The sequence below is a fragment of the Macrobrachium rosenbergii genome, chromosome 58, assembly GCF_040412425.1.
Source record: "Macrobrachium rosenbergii isolate ZJJX-2024 chromosome 58, ASM4041242v1, whole genome shotgun sequence".
Classification (NCBI taxonomy): domain Eukaryota; kingdom Metazoa; phylum Arthropoda; class Malacostraca; order Decapoda; family Palaemonidae; genus Macrobrachium; species Macrobrachium rosenbergii.
Window position 1 is genome coordinate 13,054,058 of NC_089798.1, and position 26,548 is coordinate 13,080,605.

The window sequence follows — 26,548 nt, forward strand, 5'->3', positions numbered from 1 at the left end:
GCGCTAGGCTAAAATTAAACCCAATAAGCATAACTGTACCATCTCAAATAATATACCCAAACACTGGAGGAAGTGAGGGTCCAAAATACAACACATATAAGAATTGATAAAGAGCGGATAGGCCCAAGGGGGAAAACTCGTAGCCTAAACGACAGGGACCTGAACTTCCCAAGAGAAGGGTAATAAAACAACAATAAAATTGCCCAATTGAATATAGGAAAAGCAAAAAGGCACAACAGTAAGAAAATGAAGGGGAACGAAGCCCCGACATAAAAATCCCGCACCGAGACTGAAGGTCACATGGGGCCGGGAGAAGGTGGACGAGGCGGGCGTTATAAATCCCCCTAATTATTAAATTAGAGGGAAATAAGGAGCCTCTACCGCCTAAAATAAAAAACAGAGATGGTACTCAACTTAGGTGAGGAAGAATCCTGGGAGGATGCCATAGTAGAACCAAAATTAGGGTCACAAAGAAGTGCACACACAAACAGAACAAAAGCGAACGTGTGCTAAAAGTGGAATGAGGGTGACGCCGGTTTGTTTACAGTCCGCGAGTGGTGCGGGGGTTTGTAACGGCACCTCACTTGGTGGGACTTTTGACATTGGGAATGTTTACAGGGCGGAGGCCTGTGATTGTGACAATCTCACCCTTTCTCATACACGACTCCATTTCATGGAGCTCGCACTGGGGGGGGTAGTAACTCGGCTTAGCTTTTTAGCTTTTCTCTGGTATATTTAGCAATAGCTTTACCTAGAAATAAGTGCTGAAAGGTTATTTCACCGGGTGACACAGGTCGGAAAACCCAAAAAAGGGATTTTGACAAAGGAAAAATCTATTTCTGAGCTCGGCCCCGTGTCACCCGGTGACCCTCCCAGGAGCTGGTTTCTCCCCTACTTGGACATGCCAAGCCTGGGGTGGTGCTAGTCTGGAATGAGTGTAGGTGGCGCTGGAGAGTCGCTTGGCGGGCGGGTGAGTGGGAGCTGGTATGGCTCTCCGCTCTTCTGAGGGGTTTTGACATGGGGATGTCTGTCGAGTGTGGCTCTGTGGTTGTGATTCTTTCACTCACCCTTGGTAATACTGACGTCTTCGATATAGAAGATGCTCGATCTGGGGGTAGTAACTCCAGCATTCCTGAAAGCTTTTTTCTCTGGTATACTTAGCAATATTTATACCTAGAAATTCGTGTTAGTATGGAATTTCACCGGGTGACACGGGGCCTCCCTCAGAAATAGATTTTTCCTTTGTCAAAATCCCTTTTTTAATACTGTATTCTGTTACTCATAATGGTCTCAAAATAATATTTCTTTTTGGAACCCAAAACAAAGTGAAGAGTTTCCCACTGTCTTGTAACCTAACCTGCCATATCCCATTGATTCTTATAAAGAACTTATGATCTCTTTACTTGGTTTCTATTAGATCCCACTGCTTTGTTTTACCCACACCCTTTCACTGAATGCAACTGCTTAAGGTTGCAGTTTTATGAAGCCATGTAGAGCATCATGATATGAAATAGGTATAATGCCAGATGTTTGTCCTTCTCCCATTCAAGCTGTAAGCTTTTTCAAGTTTCTGATCTGATGAAGTGAAGATTTCTAGAAACTGGTAAGGTACTTGAATCTAATAGTGAGGCAGAAGCACTTATGAAATCAATATATCATTCTGTTAAACCGCTTTCCTTTGTTGCTCTTGCTTTTAGTAAGATCACTTATTTAGTGCGCCAAGTAATACAAAATTTGAGTGAAGGGCCAGTGGTTTTTGATGAGGCATCAGAGTACTAAACTTGCCTTGACATAACTAATTCTAGTACTTTGGGAGAGATGTCTCATGTTCTACCAACTCGGTTTTGAAGAAATGCAAACATTTATTTACTGTATATTCATATCTATCTAAGAGAGTAATGGTACAGGGAAGAGAGATGAAAACTCACATCACTAGGCTGTCTCTTATTTTATTGCCAACGTTTTGTAGTTTTGACAGAATTACATCTTGAGGGCTGCACATAAAAAAATAGGTTTTGATGTAGGAAAAACCTATTTTTGGTAATCGCTATTGAGTCCTCAAGGAGTTGCCCTTCCGTGGTCTACCAGAGCTCCATGGGTGACCAAACTATTGTCAAAGAATTCTCTTATAGCTGGTCTCGTAGCCGGGTATTGTATTGTAGTGATAAACACTGTAACACATGATGGAGTATATAATGGACTAAAGGTAACGGAGCACTTTCCCAAATCTTTACAGTGAGGCTGTATACCTGGGTCCTTCCATCGTCAAAACCTACTTAGAAGTGGAAGCGATTAATGCTCATGCGCAATCTGCCGTAGTGTCAACAACAGACCCGGCACGGAGACCAACAGGCAGTACTTTCTGTTGATCAAATCCCACGCCTTTTCGTCAGGGAAGTGGGAGGGTTTTGAGGACCCAAGAGTGACAACCAAAAATAGGTTTTTCTTACGTGAAAACCTGTTACGTGAAAACTTGTTGTTTTTTTCTCAAGGAGCTTTACAAAGAAATTGGAAGGTGAGAAAAAGGATTTTGACAAAGGAAAAATCTATTTCTGGGGAGAGACCTGTGTCACCCGGTGAAATAACCTTTCAGCACTTATTTCTAGGTAAAGCTATTGCTAAATATACCTGAGAAAAGCTAAAAAGCTAAGCCGAGTTACTACCCCGGTGCGAGCTCCATGGTATGGAGTCGTGTATGAGAAAGGGTGAGATTGTCACAATCACAGGCCTCCGCCCTGTAAACTTTCCCAATGTCAAAAGTCCCACTGAGTGAGGTGCCGTTACAAACCCCCGCACCACTCGCGGACAGTAAACAAACCGGCGTCACCCACATTCCACATTAGCACCCACACTGGAATGGTATTTTACCAGGGGGAAGAAGGAATCATGGGGGTCACGGGTGACACAGGTCTCTCCCAGAAATAGATTTTCCTTTGTCAAAATCCTTTTTCTGGGTTTTTGACCTGTGTCACCCGGTGAAATAATAACAGAGAAATCAAAATACCATCCTGAAACAAAAGGAGACTTTAGAGGAAAGTAATAAAACTAAATTTACACTAGAGTTTTAATTATCCTAGTAGCAAGATTTGGTATTAAGATATACAAATGATATCATAAATATACTAGTTTTAATATAATATTAAGGTTACATGAATACAAAATCATACTAGATTAAAGAGTACATAAAGGTGCAAACTTAAGTACTAATCATACACTTAAAACTAAGGTGGGGAAACTGTGTCCCACAAGATAATACATGTAACATTTAAATTAAACAATAAACAGGACAAAACTATGACATGGTCAGGAGAAAGGCTGTGAAGCATGCCTGACCTGGAGATGACTAGGGGAATAAATGAGGCAGGTAGGAGGGAGGAGAGTGACTGAGTACAGAAAGAATCAAATTGGGGGAGGGAACTATGTTCCTGCCGCCACTGTAGAGAATTTCAGAGCTTCTAGTGATTTCAGGTAGTGGCGCTTAAAAACCACGGAGACTTCCACCCGTGTATTTTGACAGATCCTCGAAATTCATATAATGAAAATAGTTAGTAGAGGTGGCCACTGCTCTAATGTCATGCACTTTTGGAACTGAATCTGGGTTTGCATGTTTAATGAAATACAGGATCTGTTGCCTAATGGCTTTCAAAGAAATGGTTCCTCCCCCTTCCCTTACAAATAGAGGCCCGGAAGCTATGTGTGAGGTCCTGTCTAAATAGGCTTTCAGGGTAAAGACTGGCCATAAAGACAGGTCCTGTGGGAGGGGGATGATCTTCCAGGGGGACCACCTATCTCGAGGATCTTCATTTTTAGCTAGGAACTTAGGGTGAGGAGCTAGCAACACTTCACCTGATGGAAGGAAATCAAGATGATTGGGTTCTCTAGACAAGGCAGCCAGTTCAGAAATTCTAGCACCTGAAGCTAAACTAATAAAAAATAAGGTCTTCCTCAATAAGTTAGTGAAAGAGCAATTATGATTATCTATTTCTGAAGCTAACTTAAGGACATCATTTAAGAACCAGGAAACCGAATGTGGGCGGGTTACTGGTCTCAAACGAGCACAGGCTTTAGGGATAGATGAAAAATAAGAGTCTGTTAAGTTAATCTTAAACCCGTGTAAAAATATCTTTTTCAAGGCTGATTTTGCTGTAGTAATGGTACTTGGGGCCAGACCTTTTTCAAATAATGACCTAAAAAATGAAATGGCTAAATTAGTGATCATTACAGTAGCTTCAGATTCTTTTAAGAAGAGTGCCAATTTCTTAACTGCTGAGTCGTATTGTCTAAGAGTGGAGGCCCTTTTATCTGATTCTAGGAACAAAGTGTTAATAGGATCAATATTAGCATCCCTTTGAGCAGCAAACTTCATGAAATCCACAAAGCTAGGGCATTCTGAATTCTTGAGGAAGCTGACACAGTCTGAGTTTGTACTATTTGCGTCAGTTTCGGGTTGGGAATTTGCAAACACCGAAGCTTCAGCTCTAGCAGAAGTGGAAACCAGTTGCTCTTCGGCCAATTTGGAGCTACTAGGGCTACTTGGCACTTGAATGTCCTGAGTTTGTGAAGGACTTTTAGTAACAGGTTTACTGGGGGGAAGAGGTAGATCCTTTTCCACTTGTTCCAATCTATGGACATTGCATCTGTGGAGTGAGCTAGAGGGTCCAGGTTGGGAGCAACATAACAAGGTAGTTTGTGGTTGCATTCTGTTGCAAAGAGATCTACTTCGAGACCCGGAACTTGGTTGCAAATCCACCTGAAAGAAGTTTTGTCCAGGGACCATTCCGACTCCAGCGGAGTTGTCCTGGATAGGGAATCTGCAATGACATTCCGGACCCGTGCCAGGTGGGTAGCAGACAGATGCTACTGGTGTATGTTTGCTAGAGAGAATATTGCTATCATAACCTGGTTGATCCGACTCGACTTGGAACCTCCCCTGTTCAAACTGTGCACTGCTACTGCGCTGTCTAGAACCAATCTTATATGAATCCGATTGTTGGGCGCAGTTTCTTCAGGGTCAGAAAGACTGCCATGGCTTCCAGAACATTGATATGAAACTGGTGGAACATGGTAGACCAAGTCCCCTGCACCTTCTTGTGTTGGGAGTATCCTCCCCACCCGCTTAGGGAAGCGTCGGTGTGAATCACTAGAGATGGCGGAGGAAACTGAAGGGCACTGACCGATAAGCTCTTGACGGACGTCCAAGGCCGAGTCTCTTCTTCAGAATCGGTGGAATCAGAGATACTTTGTCTCTGAACCTGACATTGGCTCGACTCCGCCATACCCTGTTTATGTCTTTCAGTTTGGATTTCAAAAGAAGATCCGTCACTGAAGCAAACTGAAGAGAACCTAAGACTCTTTCTTGGGCGACGGGAAGCTTTCTTGTTCTTGAGAAATTGTCTGGTTGCTTTCGCTATTTCTCTCCGTTTGGCGGCGGAAGGGATAGTCTGTGTGCACCCAGGTCCCACTGGATTCCTAACCAGTGAAAGCGACTCTCGGCACTAGGCGGGATTTCTCCCTGTTTATTTGAAAGCCCAGTGATTCTAGAAAGCCGATTACTATGGCTGTTGCTCTCGGTATTCATCGACGTTGGGCGCCCAAACGATCCAATCGTCAGGTATGCGGCTAGCATGATCCCTTGAGACCGAGTTGTTGAACTACCGTATCCGCCAGTTTGGTGAAGATTCTGGGAGCTATATTGAGACCGAATGGCATGACCCTGAATGAGTATGCTTGGTTTCCTAGTCTGAACCCCAGATAAGGAGAGAACCTTTCAATCGGGACGTGATAATAGGCGTCTGAAAGATCTATAGAGGTGGTTACGGCTCCACGGGAAGTAGGGTTCGAACCTGCGAGATTGTAAGCATCGAAACTTGTCGCATTGAATGTAGGAGTTTAGACGGGACAAGTCTAGAATTACTCTTCGCTGACTGGAACCTTTCTTTGGGACACTGAACAGTCTGCCCTGAAATTTCAGATGTCTCGCTTTCTTTATTGCCCTCTTTATTAATAAATCTTTCACAAAGTCCTTCAGAGCCTTGGAGGGTGATTGATGGAACCTGATCGGGGGGGGAGGACTTCTGCTCCAACTCCACCCCAATCCCTTGGAGACTATGCTCTGGGCCCAGGGACTGAAGCTCCACTGGTCCCGAAAATGGTATAACCTCCCGCCTACCTGAGATATCTCACTGTGCGGGAGAGGGCCTGCCTCCTCTGGATCCTCTGCCTCCTCTTCCTTTGGAGGAGGAGCGGGATGAACCTCTACCTCGGAAGTAGCCTCTAGCTCTCGTTCCCTTTGCATTTTGGATTGACCGAAATGCCCCCTGGCTTTCATAAGAAGCATTATAAGCTGGGGAGGATACGTAAGAAGGGGCAGCGAGAGGTTGATGGGCTGGTTGAACCAGCACATACTGAGGTTGAGGTTGAGGTTGGGAGGTTGAGGGATGCCCAGGGACGGGGACCTGGACAGCCTGCAATACAATCTGAGTCGGGAACCGTTTGAATTTCTTGAACTTCTTCCCTGGTTTAGGGTGAGTTCCGGCGGGCTCCGACTGCTTCCTCTTGGAGGACAAACCCCAACGGGAGCGGAGACTCTGGTTGGCCCTAGTTGCCTCTGCTAGGACTGCATCAACCTCTTCTTGAGGGAATAGGTTAGCTCCCCAGATGGAGCTTTTTATGAGCCTGTTAGGCTCATGACGAATGGAAGCTGCCGAAAAGATGTGCTTCCGGCAGTTCAATCGGGCCTTAACGAAGTCATAGAGGTCCTGTTGGAAACTCCCCAAGAGAGATTTCGTCAGTACCTGGAAAAGTGGGTCCTCGCAATATACCACTGACGTCGCCTCTGCCAAAGTCAACGAGTTTAAGGACCTACTAAGTCTGCCCTTATCGTCTGCTTCGGCCTTCAGGAGCGACTCTGGGATTCTGGGGAGTTGCTCACTGAAGAGATTAGAGGCGCAGTCAGGGTCCAGCCGGGTAACCGTAAAGGTATCCGGAGTTGCCGCCCAATACTGTACTGGGAATCTCTGGGTAAGACTAGAGAGGTGGGATCTATCTCCCGGAGATGAGGAACTGGTTTACCTTCCACACAAGCTTGGTTGGTGAGGGAGGCTACTTTAGAGGTGCACGGAGTGGGGAGAGCTTCCCCCAGAGAAAACATAGTAAATGCACCTTTTGCCGGAGTGAGCTTAGTATTCTCCGCCTGCCACTCCGACAAGGTCCGTAATAGGGCTGACTGGGCCTGGTCCCTCGGGAAGATGACTGTCTCCTTTGGGACCTTATCGGACCGGATCCATGCCTCCTCCGTGAGCCTGGCATAACCTGCATAAGGAGATTTCAGGTTGGGAGGGAAGAATTCCAGTTCCTCCAACCTGCGAAAGTGCCTAGGCCCTCAATAGTGAGGGTACCCTCATGCTGGGGGCAAAGAGGGTCAGGCGCCAGGGTTCCCTTTATCGAAAGGGGGCAGGTTGGAAGTGTCTGGGACGGAGAAGGGTTTGTTGGCCGCTACGCCACTCATAAACCCGGAGATCAGAGTTCTCTGTGACTTAACCTCCTCTGACAAGGAGAGCACTGAAGCGTCAGATGAAGACAGCTGATTCGAGAGTTGCGACAGCTTGTCGTCAACCCTCTTGTCAAACTGCTTCATAAGAAGCTCAGCGAACGCTTCCGCATCAAAGGAAGGAGGGGTAGGAGCCTCCTTACTATGTTTGGAACGTGCTCCCTTCCCAGAAGTAGAGGCCTTGCTCGTAGACGGCGCGGGGCTAGGGGGCCGTGACGTCTTCGAGGGAACCTCGGAGCGGACTTTCTGGGATTTCAAGGTCTTTTTCTTAACAGTTTTCACCTTAGGGACGGTAGACCTTGCACCGTCCATAAGGCAAGAGGATTTCACAAATCCTCGGAAGGAAGAAGCAGTAGAAGAGGGAGAACTGAAGAGAAGATCACCTGCCTCACTTACCCCCTTACCTGTCTGTAAATCCAAGTCAACATTCATAGGTTCCAGATTGAGGTTAAGGGCCGCAACGTCTTCCGTGACAATACCGCACGCAGCGACTTCTTCTTGGGAGGGCTGCGTCATCTCCCGGATCCCGGCGATTAAAGGGGCGGCTATCTCGTCCGCAACCGAAGCCGAGATCCAGGCGCCGGGGAAGAGAACGTTACAGACTTCCTTGCAGAGGATGTAGGGCTTCCCTGCCCCGACGTTCCTCCCGAAGCCGCCGACCCAGGTCTTAAGGGTCGACAAGGCGGAGTCCCGAGAGCTGTGGTCAATCTGAAAGGGGGGAAAGAAAGACAGGTGACTGAGCCTCCTAAAAGGAGAATATGTTGCAATTATCCATCAAAGACAAAACTGAGGTTAAACGTGAATCGGAAGTGAAAAGTTTACTTACCGACTCATCTAGAACCTGCTCATATAGAGCGTAGCACACTTCACAACCGTCTGGGTGCCAAACAGTCAGGTCCCCCACGTGGACTGCGCAGCCGGAGTGGGACCTGCAAACTTCATGCCCGCTGGCCTGGTTCAGCACAGCGGTGCACCCCTGCTCCTGACAACGCACCATCTGTAAGTTGATCGATAAATGAGTATGCTAATAAGACTGCCGGAGTAGTCTGCCGGAGTAGTGTCTTAGTATAGTAGTTATCCAAGTAGGTCCCGCCGGAGTTAACCGGGAAAAAGAGGGGCTACTGGAACGATCATGATTAACTACCTAGAGGGACCGCCGGAGTTAATCCGGAGCGACGGGAAAGGTCCCAAAAGGATAGTTAATTACAAAATAATATTAAATAATAATAATAAAATAAAATAAACATATATATATAGAAAACCATATCCGGACAGGTCCCACCGGAGTAAACCGGGAGGTTAACGGGCCTACTGGAATATGTAATAAAACCCAAAGGGGCCGCCGGAGTTAATCCGGAGATGTCCCAAGGGGTAGGTATCAATAGAGTAATAATATAATATATATATATGAAATGAATAAAAACATCTGCGACTAGGGAAAGATCAACTATAAGGTGTACATTTCCGCTTGGAGCCGGAGGGAGTCCTGTACTTCAATACGGTGACGGCGGAGGAGGTGTAGTGAACACCGTCCGACCAAACACCATGCCCACCGGAGTGGAGGGCGACAAGGACATCCGACCACTTAGCAGAGAAAACACCAAGATAGTTAGCTGGTGGAGAGAAGATACTGGGATATAGGTGTACTTGAAAAGGACAAATATAAGTGTCATACCGTGTGAACGACAGAAGACAGTCAGGTGGGAGACTCCAACTGGCAACTTGAACACAATTCTCCCCACCCGAGGTGTGTTCGAAGAACTTATCTCGGTTGGGAAAAACGCGTACTGACACAAGGAGGGGAGGGGAGGGGGTTGATATAGACCCTGAGTGCAGGAACCAGGTAGCAACCAGGGAGTGGGTAGGCACACCCCGGGCGTCATGAGATCCAACTTCCTCCCTGCGATCGGACAAACATGTACGAACGATATTGAGAGAGAGGAAGACAGGGAACACTCAAGGTCAAAGCAAAGAAAGGGATGGGAAACAGGGGTGTGGTAGCACCCCCGGTCCCCGACTGTGGTCTCGAGGGGTGTGACCGGATAAGGTCAGAACCGTAACGAGAGAACAGACCAATCAATGCAGAGGAAGGGGATATAGGGCTATGGCGAAAGGAAAAGGATAAAACTCTCGGGCCTTGGTAAGTTAACGTATAATATGAAAGCGAACCAAGGGTGGGAGAGGATGGGGGGGGAGGGAGGAGGATGTGGTAGGAGAGGGTATAAACATGAAGATGGAGAATAACCCGAAGATGTGGCTCGGATGAAGGTAGGCTACACGAGGAACCCTCGTTATTCCAGCTTAACCTTATTTAGGACTGTAGAGTCTAAACGGAAAGGCCGAAATAGGGAGAGGGAGGAGCGCAAGCCCAACTCACTAACCAACGCCACATAAAGGGAGCTCCAACTATGGACCTTCCTACACACAAACCTTCTCTCCTAGCAAGGAAGAGATCGCCAAGCCACAACCTAGGCTAGCCTAACATAGCCCATGGCTGAGGAAGGAAGCCCAGGGGAAGTATCTACTCCACTAGGCTAAAGTTAACCTGACCTAGGCAAAATAATAATGATCTCACTAATCATAAGAACATATGTAGAAGGGAAGACCAAGCCCAACGCGATATGAGCGCGGAGGTAAAATGGCCGACCTCCTAGATAAAAATTACAGGATAATATCCGTAAATATCAAAGACATCCGCGCGCTAGGCTTAAAATAAGCTATATAAGCATAAATGTACCATCTCAAACAAAGTATCCAAGCACTGGAGGAAGTGAAGGTCCAAAATATAACACGTATAATAAAGGATAAATGGCGGATAGGCCCGAGGGGGAAAACTCGTAGCCTAAACGGCAAGGACTAAAACTTCCCCAGAGAAGGATAACAATATTATAAAACCCAATTGAAAATATATATATATAATAAGCAAAAGGGTATAACAAATAAAAAGGAAGGGGAAGAAGCCCCGACCTAAACCCGCACCGACTGAAGGTCACATGGCGTCGGGAGAAGGGGATGAGACAGGCAATTAAATCCCCCTAATTATTAAATTAGAGGGAAATACAGGCAGTCCCTGGTTTACGACGGTGGTTCCGTTCTTGCGCCGCGTCGTAACCCAAAAATCGTCGTAAAGCGGAACGATGGCATACGACGCCAGAAAATTGTATAAAAATTTGAAACAAAAGTTATGAAAGCCTTACTTTTAATCCTTTGGGTATACTGCATGTTGTTTCTTGATGTTTTACCTACATTTTGATGTGGTGTGTATCCAAAACTGGTGGTTCTGGAATGTAAAAATTTACAATTTACTACAAAGTACAGTACTGTACAGTAAATCCTGTATGCAGTAAAGTATAGAGTACTGTACATATACTGCACAAAAAGTAAAATACAACATGTTATACAGTAACACAGGTGTACAGTACACTGTACTGTACTGTAATTATACCAAAGAGTTTATAAAGATATAAAAAAAGTGAATTCCTTACTTTTATTTTGGAAACCCGTGCTTCTTAACCCTGGAAAAATGGTGTGGCCTCATGATTCAGGGGATTCTGGAATGTAAAAATTTAGTATTAGTGTACATATAATACTGTACAGTAGTCCTGCATGCAACAAAGTACAGTACTGTACTGTATAAATACAGAACAGTCAGTATTTTACAGTAGAATAATAAATATATAAAAATTATAAAGAGTTAGGAATTCCTTACCTCATTCAGTGATTGTCAAAGCTGTTACAACCGCAGGCTAGGTTGGGGAGATGGAGATTGTATGCGTGGGGAGCCTGCAATGATAAGGATAAAATTGCTGCAGAGTTTGTACTGTATGTGTTACACTGTTCTGTATCAGTTCAGGTATTTCACAAACCTATGTTCAACAGTACAAAATAAAAATATGAATGCCTTACCTAATTTCAGTGATTTTTAGAAGATGGAGGCGAGGATGAGGAGCTCTAGTAAAGGTGCTGGGCAGTCTGGAATATTAGAATGAAGACGTTACTTTATATTTATCAAATGTACTGTACATATGACCATTTATAACATTAAAAACAGTGAAGAATTCAATACCTTGAGTGATTTGAAAGATGTAGGCTACATGAGGAAGGTTTTGTACAGTTCCAGTAGAGGTCAGGTTAAAGGTGCATGTCAGTCTGGAATGATAATGTACATGATAAAGATTAGAATAAAAGTACTTCTGTGGATTTCATAAACAGTACACTAATTTTATAAAATGTATAACAATTTATAAAACAGAAAGTGTTCTTACCAAATTCTAGTGGTTGGCTTGCTTACTGGGATGGGCATATGGTAGATGAGAACAGGGGGCTATGGTGTGGCATCTGCAGGTGCTTGGGAGTCTGCAATGAAAAGATAGAAATGATACTGTACACAGCAGTACTGTACTGTACTGTATAAGTATAATAACACAATTTAAAACAATGTAGGCTAATAGAAATTTCTAAAAAGTGAAGAATTCCTTACCTGGTGGACATGAAATGGGTGCAGGTGCTACTGGTGCAGGTGAATTTGGAGTTGAGCAGGGGACACCTGTCATTTGTGGAATGATAAAAGTTAGAAATTACCACACAGGGGTATGTATGCAATAAGCTACTGTACTGTATACAGTTTTATAAAGTGATTTGAAAGAAAAAAAAGTCATGAAATCCTTACGTGATGGGGCTGGAGAGGGGATAAGGTCAGCTGAGTTGGGCCGGGAGGAGGCTGTAACATGTGGATCTGGAATGATAATGATTATGTAAAGTTACAGCAAATACTAAAGCAATAGTGTACTGTACAGTGGGTGAAGTGCAGTACACTTTTTGTAACATTTATAAAAATTTATAAAACATTAAAAAAAACATTAAGAATTCCTTACCTGGTGAAGTTGGAGAGGAGACAGGAGGTCCGTAACTTCAAAACCCTGGAATTCTTCAGGGAAGTCAGGACTGTCATCACTACCAAAGAGATCTGGAATGGCACATAATGAAATAAATTAGGTTATGCAATAGTAAATATAAAATTTGTACCATATGTACAGTACTGTATGTACAAATGATTTCATGCATGAAAATTATAAAAATTAAACACTTAGGAATTCCTTACCTGATAGAGCTGGAAAAGCTGCTGGGGAGGTTACTGCAGGTACAGGTTCAGGCTCAGGTTCTGATTCATAGCCAGGTAGAGGTTCTGGGGAATCTGGATTAGGAGTCACTTCTGCAATGATACAAATGATAAAATTTATTGGGTTATGCTGTGTATCTACAGTATGTAAATATAAATTGCAGTAACATTTTTATAAATATTATTACAAGTTATAACAATTTATATTACAGCAGTTAATAAAAATAAAGTTGAGAAATCCTTACCTAGACTAGGAGTGGCAGGTGGTGCTGAAGACTTCTTCACGAAGAAAGAGTCTAGCCTAGACTGCACTTTCTTCTTCAGCTGCTTCTCCTTCAGCGCCTCCCTGTAGCACGTAGTAAGATCCAGCATTCCTCTGCGAATCCTCTCAAACCTGGCAATGTTAGGGTCCTCACCCTCAAATGCTGCCAAACATTTCTCCAGGTGAGCAAAACCCTCTGTCAAGCCCTTGATTGTTAATTCCTTGACCTTTGGTTGTGGTGCCTCTTCCTCCTCCTCGATCATCTGCTTCTCCAGCTCAATGAGGTCCTCCGATGACAATTCCTCTCCGTGGGATGCCAGCAGCTCGGTGACATCCTCAGCTTCCAAGTCAGTTTCAGCCTCTTGCTTAGCCCAACAATTTTCCTTGTCACAGCCTCAACATCTTCTGCCTGCTCAAACCCCTTAAAACTATTCACAAACTGCGGACACAGTTTCTTCCACACACCATTCAGAGTCGACACCTTTTACTTCGTCCCAAGCACGTGCGATGTTCGTCACAGCATCTGCAATGTTGTAGCCCTTCCAAAAATCTTTCAGAGTCAACTCCTTGTTACCTTCAACGGCCCGTAAAGCAGCAGCGTATTGTCCTCCTCAGGTAGTATGCCTTGAAGTTAGCAATGACTCCCTGGTCCATCGGCTGTATGAGGGATGTAGTATTTGGTGGTAGATACACCACCTTCACATTAGGGTTCATATTACTAAGATTAGCTGGGTGACCAGGGGCATTGTCTAAGACAAGCAGGACCTTAAAAGGCAGACCCTTCGAGGCACAATACCTTTCCACTGCGGGCACAAAGTGGTCATTGAACCAGTCTCGAAGACCATCAAGGTAACCCAAGCTTTCTTATTGGACTTCCAAATGACGGGGAGTTGACTCTTGAAAATGCCCTTAAAAGCCCTGGGATTTTCTGCCAAGTACACTAGCAAGGGCTTAAGCTTCAAATCGCCACTAGCATTTCCCCAAAGAGTAAAGTCAGCCTCTCCTTACCAGCTTTATGGCCTGGTGCTGACCTCTCCTCCTTGGAAATGTATGTACGATTTGGCATTCTTTCCAAAATAACCCTGTCTCATCTACATTAAATACCTGGTCAGCAGTGTAACCACCTTCCTAATTATCTCAGCCAAACCACTAGGGAAACTTTCTGCTGCTACGTCATCAGCGCTAGCAGCTTCACCTTGCAACTTCACATTGTGCAAATTTGCACGAGCCTTGAAGCGGTTAAACCAACCCCTACTGGCGGAAAATTCTTCACTAGCACTGCCTTCCCCATTTTTCTTCACCACTGCCGCATGCAGCTCCTAGCCTTCTCTTGAATCACTCTCAGGCTCACTGGAACACGCCGTTGGTTCTGGTCTTCCAGCCAGATCAACAATAACTTCTCCATCTCCACTACGTTCTGGCCACGTTGCTTCACGTTAATCACCGTTGCCTTCATTGGTGCAGCGTCTTGCACATGTTTCAGAATACGCTGCTTGTCCTTCACTATGGTAACAACCGTCGTTCTGCTAAGGCCCAAGGCACGGCCTATCTCGGTGTTACTTTCACCCTTCTCCGAGAACGCTTAATTACGTCGTACTTGACTTCCATGGTGATGCTCTTCCTCGGCTTCTTGGATGCACTAGCATCAGATGATAAATTCTGCCGTTTTGGAGCCATAGTGAAGGCACAATTCACGAAAAACTGCAGCTAAAGAAAAGCAACAATGAGGCAACGTACCTAACTCTGCGGAGGCAAACACGTGAGTGAGGAAAGGTTGTTGTTTGGTATTGTTACGGCGCCTGCGTGATCGACCCAGGAAGGTCGTTGTCCGGTCAACTACTGTACAGTACCAATGCAGTTACATACAGAGCGCAGCTACGCTCACGAAACTAGTTCGCTTACAAGCGGCGTAAAAGCGCCGAAAAAAAGTCATAACCTTGCAATGTATTTTAATAATTGTAACCAGAAACTGATTTTTGATGATTACTGTTAAACCAGAAACGGATTTTTTTATAAATATACATAATTGAAAAGCGTCGTAAACAGGCTGCGTCAGAACGGGCTGCGTCAGTAAACTCGAAACAAACGTCGTAAGCCGGCCTGGATTTTTTAATGAATATATCTGAAAAACCGTCGTAAACTCGGAACGTCGTAAGCCGGGGACCGCCTGTAAAGAGCCTCAACCGCCTAAAATAAAATACAGAGATGGTACTCAACTTAGGTGAAGAATCCAACGAGGATGCCATTGCTAAACAATCAAAACAAGCGCACACAAGAACGACACAACAATAGCGGACGCGTGCTAAAAGTGGAATGTGGGTGACGCCGGTTTGTTTACAGTCCGCGAGTGGTGCGGGGGTTTGTAACGGCACCTCACTCGGTGGGACTTTTGACATTGGGAAAGTTTACAGGGCGGAGGCCTGTGATTGTGACAATCTCACCCTTTCTCATACACGACTCCATACCATGGAGCTCGCACCGGGGGTAGTAACTCCGGCTTAGCTTTTTAGCTTTTCTCTGGTATATTTAGCAATAGCTTTACCTAGAAATAAGTGCTGAAAGGTTATTTCACCGGGTGACACAGGTCGGAAAACCCAGAAAAAGGCTTAAGCTCTTAATTTTTATACCCAACACCCCAAAGTAAAAACATTTCCGGTCCGAGGTCAAGCCACAAATTTCAAGCCCCATTCCTTATTACAAATACTCTTATGGCTTTGGTACCAAAGAACAAGAAACTATACACAAACTTGTGTTTTAGGATGTAGTTCTACAGTGGCATACCTAAGTATGCTGGGCATGGTCGCAGTACTGTCACCCCCCCTCTTCCAGTGAAAGTTAGCAAGCTCACTGTCAATAAGATCCCTGGTTTTCTGCTGTAGCACCTAAGGGTTAGGACTGACCCTGCCACCTAATGATAAACAGTGTAGTCGAATTTGTTCAAGCTCATGGCAGTAATTTTTTTTTTTTATACTGTGTCAGATGACCACCCTGTACATTCAGAGACTTCTTCGAAAGAGACATTTCTGAAGAAGGCCAATGACATACTTACTTTCCTAATATCATGTGACCTAGGAAAGAAGTATGGATTTGCCTTTTTAATGAGAGACGCTACAATCATTCACAGCCCTTGTGGGGAGAGTGGTTAGTTTGTGTTAGGATGTAGGAGAATCGGGACCCCCTGGGATGTTTGCCATTTGAACTGGGCATAATGTCTTGTCTGCTAAATTGAGTTTTCTTATCAGAATAGGAGATTTCCTTCTTAAAGGATCCTCATTCTTGCTCAGGAATGATGCTTCCAGGGGACAATAATAATTGATGGTCAGCTGTTTTCGTTATGTATCGTCCCTGTCTAAGAGAGCCCAGTTCACTAATACGAGCTCTTGATGCTAATGCAATCAAGAAGATCGCCTTTTGTAGTTTGTGAGTTGTGGTTGTATTAGGTCTGCTGAATTGAGAGGTTGATAGAAGTCTAAGCACCTTGTTCAGGGACCAAGTAATTGAGAGCCTTTTGGGAACGGCACCTTGTAGAGCAAATGACCGCAGAAGGGAAGTGACAACTTCTATACCACAGTCAATCCCGAATCTGCAAAGTAAGGGTTCCGTTAATGCTGCCTTCTATGCCATGATTGTTGTAACCACAAGGCATTTGTCTTCAAAAATGTATGTAAGAAAATTTAAGTGTTTCCATAGAAATCTCAACTGAGCTCTCAGTATGGACATAATCTAACCATATCTTCCATACGGATTGGTATTGCTGGACAGATGATGTCCGTAATTTTTGCACTCGGTACCTAGCAATGTTGGGTGAGTAATTTCCATGGTAGATAATATTTTAAAAATCCTTTTGTAAAGGTCTCAGCTCAGAAAGGAGGATGTGTAGATGACTTTCCCTCCTACTGCATGTGATAGAACAGTGGACTGTGGTGGAATTGATCTCTTCGTCCATTGTTGAAGCAATAGGAACCAGTGCCTGTTTGGCCAATTTGGGCCTATTAAGTAAACTGTTCCTTTAAAAGTTAGAAGTTTGCCCAAACCTTCAAAATCTAGGACAATGGAAGAAAAAGATATATCATCCTCCATTTGCTCTAGCCTTGTAGAAAGGCATCTCTTGCTATTGCTTGACTGTCCAAGTTCAGAGACACATACAGTATACTGGGAGTTTGTGATTCTTGTCTTGTATGTGGCGAACAGATCCACTTACAGTGATTAAAGATGGTTCCCTCCTGGGCATGGCAGGAGATCTGTTTGGAGAGGCGCACAGATGTCATGCCGATGTAAGTTTCGGGGCATCCTCGGAAAGGGCATGTGTATCGGTATATGACATTCGTCCTCTTCAGGGGATCTTGGGGAGGGGCAGGGTTGTTCTTCATCACTAGACTGCACTTCTTCTTGCTCCTGTAGAAGATAACCAGTTGGATCTTCTTGCTGCTGTCGGTGGGGGCGACATTGTCCCTAATGATATTTTTCAGGGCCCGTTCATCCTCCTTATATCGTGGGTGGTAATTCCCTTTGTAGAAGAGGGTGATCACCTCAGGTGTATCTTGTCGCTGCTCTTGGTTGTGCCACTTCTCCATCATCCTTCTGTAGGCGGCCTGGATGCTCCTGTTGGGATGACCATTATTAACTAATATCTGGGAGGCCCGTTCTATTTCACAGTGAGTATCGGTCCACAACGAACAGTGGGTAAGGGCCCTCCTGGCGAAGGCGGTGATGGTGGAGTTCATGCCTGGGTTCACACTTATTTCCTACACACTCCTGCCATATGACCTACTACTCTTTACATTGAACACTTGGTCCTAGGCCTATTACACATCTGGGAAAAATGACCAATTTCTGCATACACCAATGGCTCTTTACACTTCACATATTCTTGCCTTATGCTCCAATCTGCCACATTTAAAACAATTGAGTGTCTTCACCTCTGTATATTCCCTTATTCAATGTCCTTAACCACATATAAAACAGGCTCCTAATGTCATCCTACATACGTTTATCCGATGTCCTTAACTTCCACTCCTGTAACATGTAACTTTTGTCACTCTTTTCTTATCACCAGCAACATTCCTCTAACTGTTCCTATTCCCACTTACACTAGCACTCCTATCCCGTGTTCTATTGCTGCACATTTTTCTTGCATATTTCTTCGTTCAAAAATCATCTAAACCTCTTAAAACTATCCATCACTCCAGCTGAATGGCTTAGCACTGCATCACAATAAGTTCCACTTTCGTTCCTTTCTTTCAGTCCTATTCTTCCCACATCCACTCTATTTTCGTTCCTCTTATCGATCATATCCTCAAATTCAAAATCTTCCATCAACTCTAGTGCCTCATCCCATCTCAACCTCAGATTCTTTCAATGTATCTATTCCTTACTCCATGCATGCATTTAGAAATTTTCCACACAGTCCAGAACTGTGACCAGAAACTTTTTCATTAACATCCTATTATAATTATATCTTGAGCCTCATAAATCTTTCTGTGGGCATACACTGAAACACATTCATTCTTACCCATTTGTGCTTGTTTAAATTCATTTTCCATTTGTACATTTTTCTCTCTTTCACTCTTTCCACCTGATCAGTCATTCTTTCTTTCACAGCCTCATACCTCTGCTTTCCTACACCCATGATGATCTGATACAGAGATAGCAACCTACCCTCCAGAAATTCTCCTAATCCCTGGAGCCACTGACAGTTGCTGTCCCCATACTGTACTGTACAGTACTTTTCATATTCCTTAAAGAAATCATTTATGTCTCCTATTTGATATAAACAGACTTAAACTTTTAAGAGGAGGAGTTAAGAATTTATTTTACGGTGTTAGAAGATTAAACACTCCTGTCCAAAAAAATTTTTTTCCTAACATTGCTTCATTAAACAAGCACACAGAGTTGAACCCTAATATTTTACCCTTTTTGAGGGTAAAACCTCACGATGTTCATACTGTAAGCATGTATTCTAATTTACTGAAAACCTTTCAGTAGAGAAGGTTGTCAACTTAGCTCAGTTGAGATGTAGCTCAGTTTTTGCCTGACATCATTTGTGAGTTATCCGAGTTTTGTATGATGATTGTGAAACCTTAAGTCTTATCATTGCAGAAGGCACAATTTTCTCATGAACCAAATACAAGGGTAATATTCTTTCTTAGTTTTAGGTTGTTATGAAATCCCAGTGTTGAGTTTTGGGGGCATGACGGTACAAATTCGTGTTTAGGAGCATGCTTTTATATCTGAAGGTGGTTGTCTTTAGTTTTAGACTGTTGGGTGTGGGCTTTTGACTCTGGCACACAAGGCACTAGTACTGTACTCACTCAATGCGATAAAGTTTAGAAACTTCCACATGGAAACCTACCCAGCCTCCTCATGTCTTAGTGGGTGGTGAGGTAGATTCTGACAAGAACATACACATTCCAATGCCACCCTGTGGGAAACAGATTACTGTACTATAGACTGTCCGTCTTGGATAGCCAAAATTTATTTTCTTGTGTATTTTGAATGCAGATCACACCCAAAAGTGTGAAGATGTAAGCTAACTTTAATGGTAAATATCCAAATACTGTAATGGATTTTACAAAAATTTTTATTTTTGGCTCAAGCAAGTGATCCTAAGGGCATATAGCTGACGTTACCAATTATCAAACATTTGAAATGCTGCCTCTCAGATATCTTCCATATGTGTTAAATTTGATCAGTGTGACTTAACGCAAATCTCAGTTTTTTCAGTTGGGCTTATAATTGTGGCAGGCCAGATTTTATCAGTCTTTGGGGTGATTGTACCTATGCTACAATAGTTTGATAAGTGTTGCTTGCTTGTATAAAAAAGCTAGAAAAAATTGTAAACTTTATTAACAATGCTTTAGTCTAAGCCATTATCCTTTACAGTATTTAGTGTAATCCATGACCCCTTGTTAGTCCTCAGAACTTTTGGATGCCACTGAATTTTAGTCCAGTAATTTGCATGCTCTGTACCACCTGTTTCTCATTATACTAGAAGGCAATGGAAAATATTTCAAACTAACTAAATATTCAGGTTCATGTAAAGTATGGGTTTTTGACAAAAATATAATTTTTAAAAGCAAAATTATTTTTTTAAATGCATGTCCCTTTATCTCTCTTAAATGAGTCCATAGAATTCAAAGATTGAGACTACCCATCACAAGTGTGCTATGGACACATGCACATTTATCCAGGTGGAACTGGAAATTTTTTTTTTTTTTAACATCTGAATAGTTGAGTGAATGCATAATAATAGGGCTAGTGTAAGAATTTGTTTGTATTAAGGAAATTTTACTTTTAAGAAATCATAAATTGTTGATGCTGTATTACTTGATGTTGTCCATCTTTTCTTTACAGGCTAAGAGTGTGCTCCAGTTCATAGTAGCTATTACAGAAAAGACCTTACGGACTACAGTTGCGCTTACAGCTGGAAGAGGTCGTGGGAAATCTGCTGCTTTAGGAATATCAGTTGGTGAGTTCTTAATTTCACGTGCATTTTTTAAAGCTTTCATATTTAAATATTTCGTAGATGAAATGAAAAGGCTGTTGGTACTGTATTTGGAAAAGAAAGGAAGAGTGTATGATGAAATATATAGTTTTTCCAAATTCATTTATAATGTGGTTTTGTTATATTTCTGAAAAACAGTATGCTGACATGATAATGCTTTATATGAATATGAATGGTAGAGTTGGAAGGAGTAGATATTGACATTGGGAGGTTCATGCAGGACATGGATCAGGAGTAAGGGATGAAGATGAGTATTTACTGGCAATGGTACAGTTTTGAATTAGTCTGTGTAGTAACCTGGTTTGTGAAGGCAGATTGTTATATAGTAAGATGAGTGGTGAAATAGAGCCAAATAGATTACCTTTATGGTTAGGAGGAAAATCAAAAACAGTGTAGCTGGTGGTGGATATCAAGATGTGAGGTAGAAAACCCAAGAAGGGGTTGAGAAGATTAAGAGTTGAAACATGAGGTCTTGAAGGAAACCATTGTTAACAATATAAGAAGTTTGTAAGAGACTTCAAGTAGGAATAAATTTTAAGGGAGGAGGGAACTGATAGAGTAGAAAATGTTAAGAAATATAAAAACATATGACAGGTTCAGAGGAAGCAGTTGGGCAGTCAGGTTGGTATGAAATGCAATAGGGAGAAGAAAAATGGTGGCAGAAATATAGGGATACAAGATTTTGTTTGGGCTTTCAAGGATTAAAAGGTGGGATATGCAGGATGTAGAAAAGAGGAAAGAGAAATTAGACAATATTGGGCATCTCTGTTGCAGGAGCTACAGAGGTGTTAAAGAGAAGGTTAGCAACAAAGGAACGTGAAAGGATATTTACAGGAAATCAAACTCAAGAAGAAAGCAAAGACAAGATCTTGGTCAGTCAGGTGTCAAAGATAGAGGAATGATAAAGAAATAAATATCTGGCATGAGAATGCTGACAAAACAAAGTGATTCAGATTATCATAGGGATCCATTAAACACAGACAGTAAAAGAGGGGATTTGGAGATGGGAGATGGAGATGCCAGTAATGGAGATACACTCTTTAGAAGTAAAGAATGCTCTAAGTAAAATGAAGATAGACATTCCAGGTGTTGCTTTTCCTTTTCCCCCATATAAGATGGTTTCTGGACCCTGTGAAAAAGAATGTCCTTCCTGTTGTTGTTGTTGTTGTTATTGTCCTTATGTAGGGAATTGTCCCTTCTGACCACCTACCTGTTTTTTGAGGTAAACTTTTGGGGGTGACTGAAGGCTTATGTGATTTTTTTATCAAAGCAAGCCTTTTTTGGGGTTGGGTAAAGGGAAATTTTGGATTCTTTGTTTCCTGAATTCCCCTTTCCCCAGAAGAGCATCCATTGTACAATTATGTTGGCAGGCATGCTTGTTGAGTTGAGGCACAACAGACTCCTCAAACAGGTTCTTACAGAAGGGGTTAGAATGTAATAATGCAGTAACATTGGAGAATGATTTGATGGGGCCCTCCAATGCTTCCATTTGCACTTTTATGCACCATTCTAGGAAGTCACAGAGTGCTTCCCATTGGGTTCCCATAAGACTTTTGGCCTCAACAGCAAAAATTATCCAGGAATATTCTGGAAGCCTTTTTGTGGCAACTTCCAGCAAGGTGGTAGCGGTTATGATACTAAGGAGTCGGAGTCCAGCATAAAATTCTGACGAGGCTGCTCCCTCTGAGAGTCTTCTCATAGGGGTCCCAAACTGCTGCGTAGGTATATCTAAAGAGAGCTTTTTCCTTTCAAAAGGGAGTCATAGCATTGCCCATTCCTTGGTGGAATTTCCCGAAACTGGTATGACCGTGGCAGATGGTTTTAATTCTGTCATTGTCTCCTGTTTTTAGTCACTACAAATTCTGAAAATCTGTCTTCACATAATTTATAATTTTGAAAGTGAAGGGATCCATTTTTCATTGACCTGGTATAGGGTGATGGTGGTTTTAATTCTGCCATTGTCTCTTCATTTTTAGTTACTACAAATACTGAAAATCTGTCTTCACATGATTAATAATTTTGAAGGTGAAGGGACAGAAGGCTGGGGCTACTTGGTGAGCAACTCAACTTGGGTCTTATTCAAAATGGAAATAGATATCCATTTTCCGTTGACCTGGTAAAGTAAGAAAACATGGTCTTCGTTAGATGTCGCCATGTTGCTAAGTTGACAGCACAGTGCCAGACGTGGCACTGAAGTCACTGGTGCTTATGAGTACGAAGCTAAGTACAATGAAGGACAGACGGTCTTTCTCATTCACGGACTTGGGGTTTAAATTACAAGGGAATAACAAAGAAGGCAAATGATAATGTTAAAGAAAAATGATGATTAATATTTCGAAATTATATTCTTTAGCCAATGAAAATGGCTTAGGTTTATTCTTTTGCCCAAGGGTCTTCGAAAGGGAGTCATAGGACTTAGAAAATTGGGATGTCTGTCAATTGCCCTCTGCATTGGCAGAGTGGGAACAAGGTAAAATATAAGCCTGTGTGAGGCATAAAATAATGTGGTTAATTGAACAAAATAATGAAAGGAAAAATGTTAAAGGAAAAGAATAAAGAACTATAAGGAAAATAAACAGATGAGGAACCTGACACCCTCTTCTGGATAGAGGTGCCACCGTCCTCGTAGGATAAAAGGTGGCACTGTGCCAAATTTGCACTTGTGCCAGGAGAGTTCAGCAGCTCTCTTTAAGCAATCTGACGTTTACCTACACCCATGGTTTCTGCTGCAGATCTCTTTAGGTTGATGGTTCTCCTTGGTAGGGGAATCGGTCGAACCGAGTCCGAGGAGGACATTGGAATGCCACCTGTGTCAGCTTCTTTGGTTGCCACAGCAGGGGCATTCATTGCAGGCTCTATCCCAAGTTGCCGCAGTTCCGTTAGCTCATTGGCCATTCGAGACACGGCAGAATCCTTACCCATGGTCGTGTCCGTGGGGGACCTTGAAAGGGAGGAAGAGGTCGTGGTGGGCATCATAGGCTCGCAGGTTACCATGACCAGCTCAGGCATGGGTTGTGAGGCTGCACCTTCGTTTGAGCTTCCGCTATGGTCTGAAGGATCCATCTCTCTTACCGACGCTGGTAGCAGAGCCACACTGGGAGAAGAGAGGGGACCCTGATTTGGATCTGTGGAATGGAGATCATGGGCGTGCTCTGGCGCTGGCACTAAGGCAGGGTCAGGCACTATTATCTGATTTGGAATTTGCCCGTCGTCGTTCGGACGGACGGAACTTGGCACTGCTCAGTGCATGCAAGTGGTGCTGGCAGAGATTGGGAATTGAGTTTGGAAGTTCCTGGAGGGAGATCTATTTGGGGCCCTGGCACTGGCACTGGGGCAGGGCTGGGCACCGGAATGGGATCTGGGTGGCCACTGCACGTCGTACTCAGGTGGCACTGGCAGTGTAATGAGTGTAGGCGTTTGAGGCTTACTCATGCCTAATGAATGATCTGGGAGATTTGGACCCCTGGATTGCTGTAACTTATTGGGGACTGGAAGTCCTGTCCCAGGAGGATGTCATAACCCCCAGGAATATAGCTTGCTACTGCAAGATTGCAAATTATGGATCTATGAGGTCTTGTGACTCTCAACTGAATGGTAGGGAGTATCATTGTAAATTGATTGATACCCTCAGTTGTGACGAGTTTATGTCGGTTAATGATAGCTCCATAGGGAACTTTGTCTTTCCTTATGAGGGGAATTTGTGTGCCAGAGTCATCAAATGCCTTGACCTGGCGTGTGGGGTAGCTACCTTGAGGAGGTGCCACATATATGGGATCCTCGGCTGGAGGGCCTAAGGACTTTGGATTCGTAACTGCCAAAGCAATGATTTAACTAACCCAAGCTACTGTTTTACATAGCTTAGGTTACTGCTGATAGTATAATCTACGTTAAGCTAAGAATAGAGAATTTCTTAGAAGGTTCTCACTTAACCTATTCTAGGTTTATTTAAAACTTAGGGGGATAAACTATACAGAAAATAATCCTCTTATAATCTGGTTTTCTCTTTTATGTGGGCGAGACTACCCTTTTTATCTGATATTTGGCCATCGCTGTTTTAGGCTAATAGTAGGATATTCATTAAAAAGGGGTTCCTACTTAATCTGGTTAGGCTACTGCCTGTTCTAGGTTTATATCACCTTTAAGGATATAGGCTACATAAGACCCTACAGACCCTACTATAGTACGTTCACATCAGCTGTGCATTTGGTGCCTAGCGCCATCCCTTACGACGCGACCTGATTGGCTAGTGGTCAGCCAATCACAGCACTGGAAAATGGCCAGCCTGCAGTCTCTCTCAAAGCTCCAGACAGTGAACATCTCCACTCCGACACCTGAAGAACATGTTTTTCAAAAGCTATAACTTTCATTAAACCTCAGTTTTACCCAAAGAATAGTGTTTCTCAATTTCATCACTAAACATGTCAAGCCAATGGTTGAAGGATTATAATGATATATATGAATTATTTACTTCAATAAACTTAATGGTAAGATATTTGATAGTGAAATAAACAAGAAATTTTTAATGATAAAATGTATTCTTTCATTCCTTACAGTACCTTATAGCCAGGCTATAACTTACTCTAATGTAGGCTACTGCCTAATCCGGACTATTTAATTCACAATTAAGGGTATGGGTTACATAAAGCACAATTACCTATGTATAATGAAGGCTAGGTTACCATCTTATCCAGCACAGATTACTATTTCATCTAGTCCTAGGTTACATGGTGTAGGCTAGTAATTTAGTCCAAAAATAGGACGTTTGTAAAAAGTTATCGCTTAATATAAGGTAATGCCTAGTCCTGGATTATTTAGATCATGCTTCGGTGCACAGGCTTATATAAAAGGAAAAAATTATATTAATATGTCGCCTTATTGTTATGCTGTCGATTTATTTTGCCAGGATATTGTTATTATCTGTTCCTAGGGCTCTTGGTCTCACCTAGGCTACTTGAGGAGATGTAATCCTAGGACATAGGCTACAGACAATATCTGCTATTAACCCTTAAACGCTGAGCCTCTATTTACAAAAGCGTCTCCCGTATGCCAGCGGCGTTCGGGAGTGAGCGCCGAAGCAGAAAAAAATTTTTTTTCAAAAAATCACAGCACTCTTCATTTTTAAGATTAAGAGTTCATTTGTGGCTCCTTTTTTCGTCATTGCCTGAAGTTTAGTATGTAACCATCAGAAATTAAAAAAAATATCATTATCATATATAAATATTGGAATATATGACAGTGCGAAAAAAAATGTCATATATAATTGTATACAAATCACGCTGTGAGCAAAACAGTTAAAGCTAATGAGTTATTTTTTTTCGTTGTATTGTACACTAAATTGCGATGATTTTGGTATATAACAAATTGTAAAACGATCAAAGCAACACAGAAAATATTATCACAAAATGATGCATGAATTTGTAACGTGCGGACGTAAAATTTTTTTTTTTTTTCAAAAATTTACCATAAATCGAAATGTTGTGCTAGAGACTTTCTGTTTGTTGCAAAATGAAGGTAATTGATTGAATATTACTAGACTGTAAGTGTTTTAGCTGCAATTGACATTTTTCACCATTTCAGTCGAGTTAAAGTTTTTGGAAGTTCAGATTTTTCTATTTATCGTGATTTATATGAAAATATTTCAAAACTGATAAAAGCTACAATCATGAGTTATTTTTTTTTTGTATTCTACATGATATTGTGTACATTTTCATGTATAACACTTTATGTAACACTTAATATAAAACGGTGCAAAAATTACGACAAGGTGACTCAAGAAATGCTGAGATTTTCAGCAGAGTTACCGTGCACAGAAGGAAAAAGTTTTTTTAAAAAATTCACCATAAATTGAAATATTGTGCTAGAGACTTCCCATTTGTTGCAAAATGAAGATAAATGATTGAATGTTACCAGAATGTAAGAGTTTTAGCTTACAATTGCGTTTTTCGACCATTTCGGTCGAGTCAAAGTTGACCGAAGGTTGAAATTTTGTCACTTATCGTGATTTATATGAAAATATTTCAAAACTGATAAAAGCTACAACCACCATGAGTTATTTTTTGTTGTATTCTACATGAAATTGCGCACATTTTCATGTATAACACTTTATGTAACGCA

The 26,548-nt window shown here is 42.6% G+C and overlaps 2 protein-coding genes and 1 long non-coding RNA gene across 7 annotated transcripts in view; 1 reads left to right on the top strand and 2 right to left on the bottom strand.

Moving 5' to 3' along the window:
• The window catches only part of l(1)G0020 (RNA cytidine acetyltransferase l(1)G0020), an 803,858-nt gene that overhangs the window by 381,261 nt on the left and 396,049 nt on the right, over positions 1-26,548 (top strand). For all 5 annotated transcript variants that reach the window (XM_067102059.1, XM_067102057.1, XM_067102060.1 and 2 more), the window contains one exon: positions 20,284-20,398. In XM_067102059.1, coding sequence (XP_066958160.1) covers positions 20,284-20,398 — 115 coding nt within the window. The remainder of the gene's footprint in view (positions 1-20,283; positions 20,399-26,548) is intronic.
• Positions 11,498-11,873, bottom strand: LOC136837174 (uncharacterized). Its single transcript, XR_010852618.1, has 3 exons — positions 11,815-11,873; positions 11,616-11,698; positions 11,498-11,521 (listed from the first exon to the last, which is right to left on the bottom strand). It is a non-coding gene; the product is annotated as an uncharacterized lncRNA (long non-coding RNA).
• On the bottom strand, positions 12,204-13,272 carry LOC136837322 (uncharacterized). The gene is made up of 4 exons (XM_067102084.1): positions 12,914-13,272; positions 12,651-12,761; positions 12,424-12,515; positions 12,204-12,284 (listed from the first exon to the last, which is right to left on the bottom strand). The coding sequence occupies exons 1-4, from the start codon at positions 13,191-13,193 to the stop codon at positions 12,204-12,206; spliced, it is 564 nt and encodes a 187-aa protein (XP_066958185.1). The 5' UTR covers positions 13,194-13,272.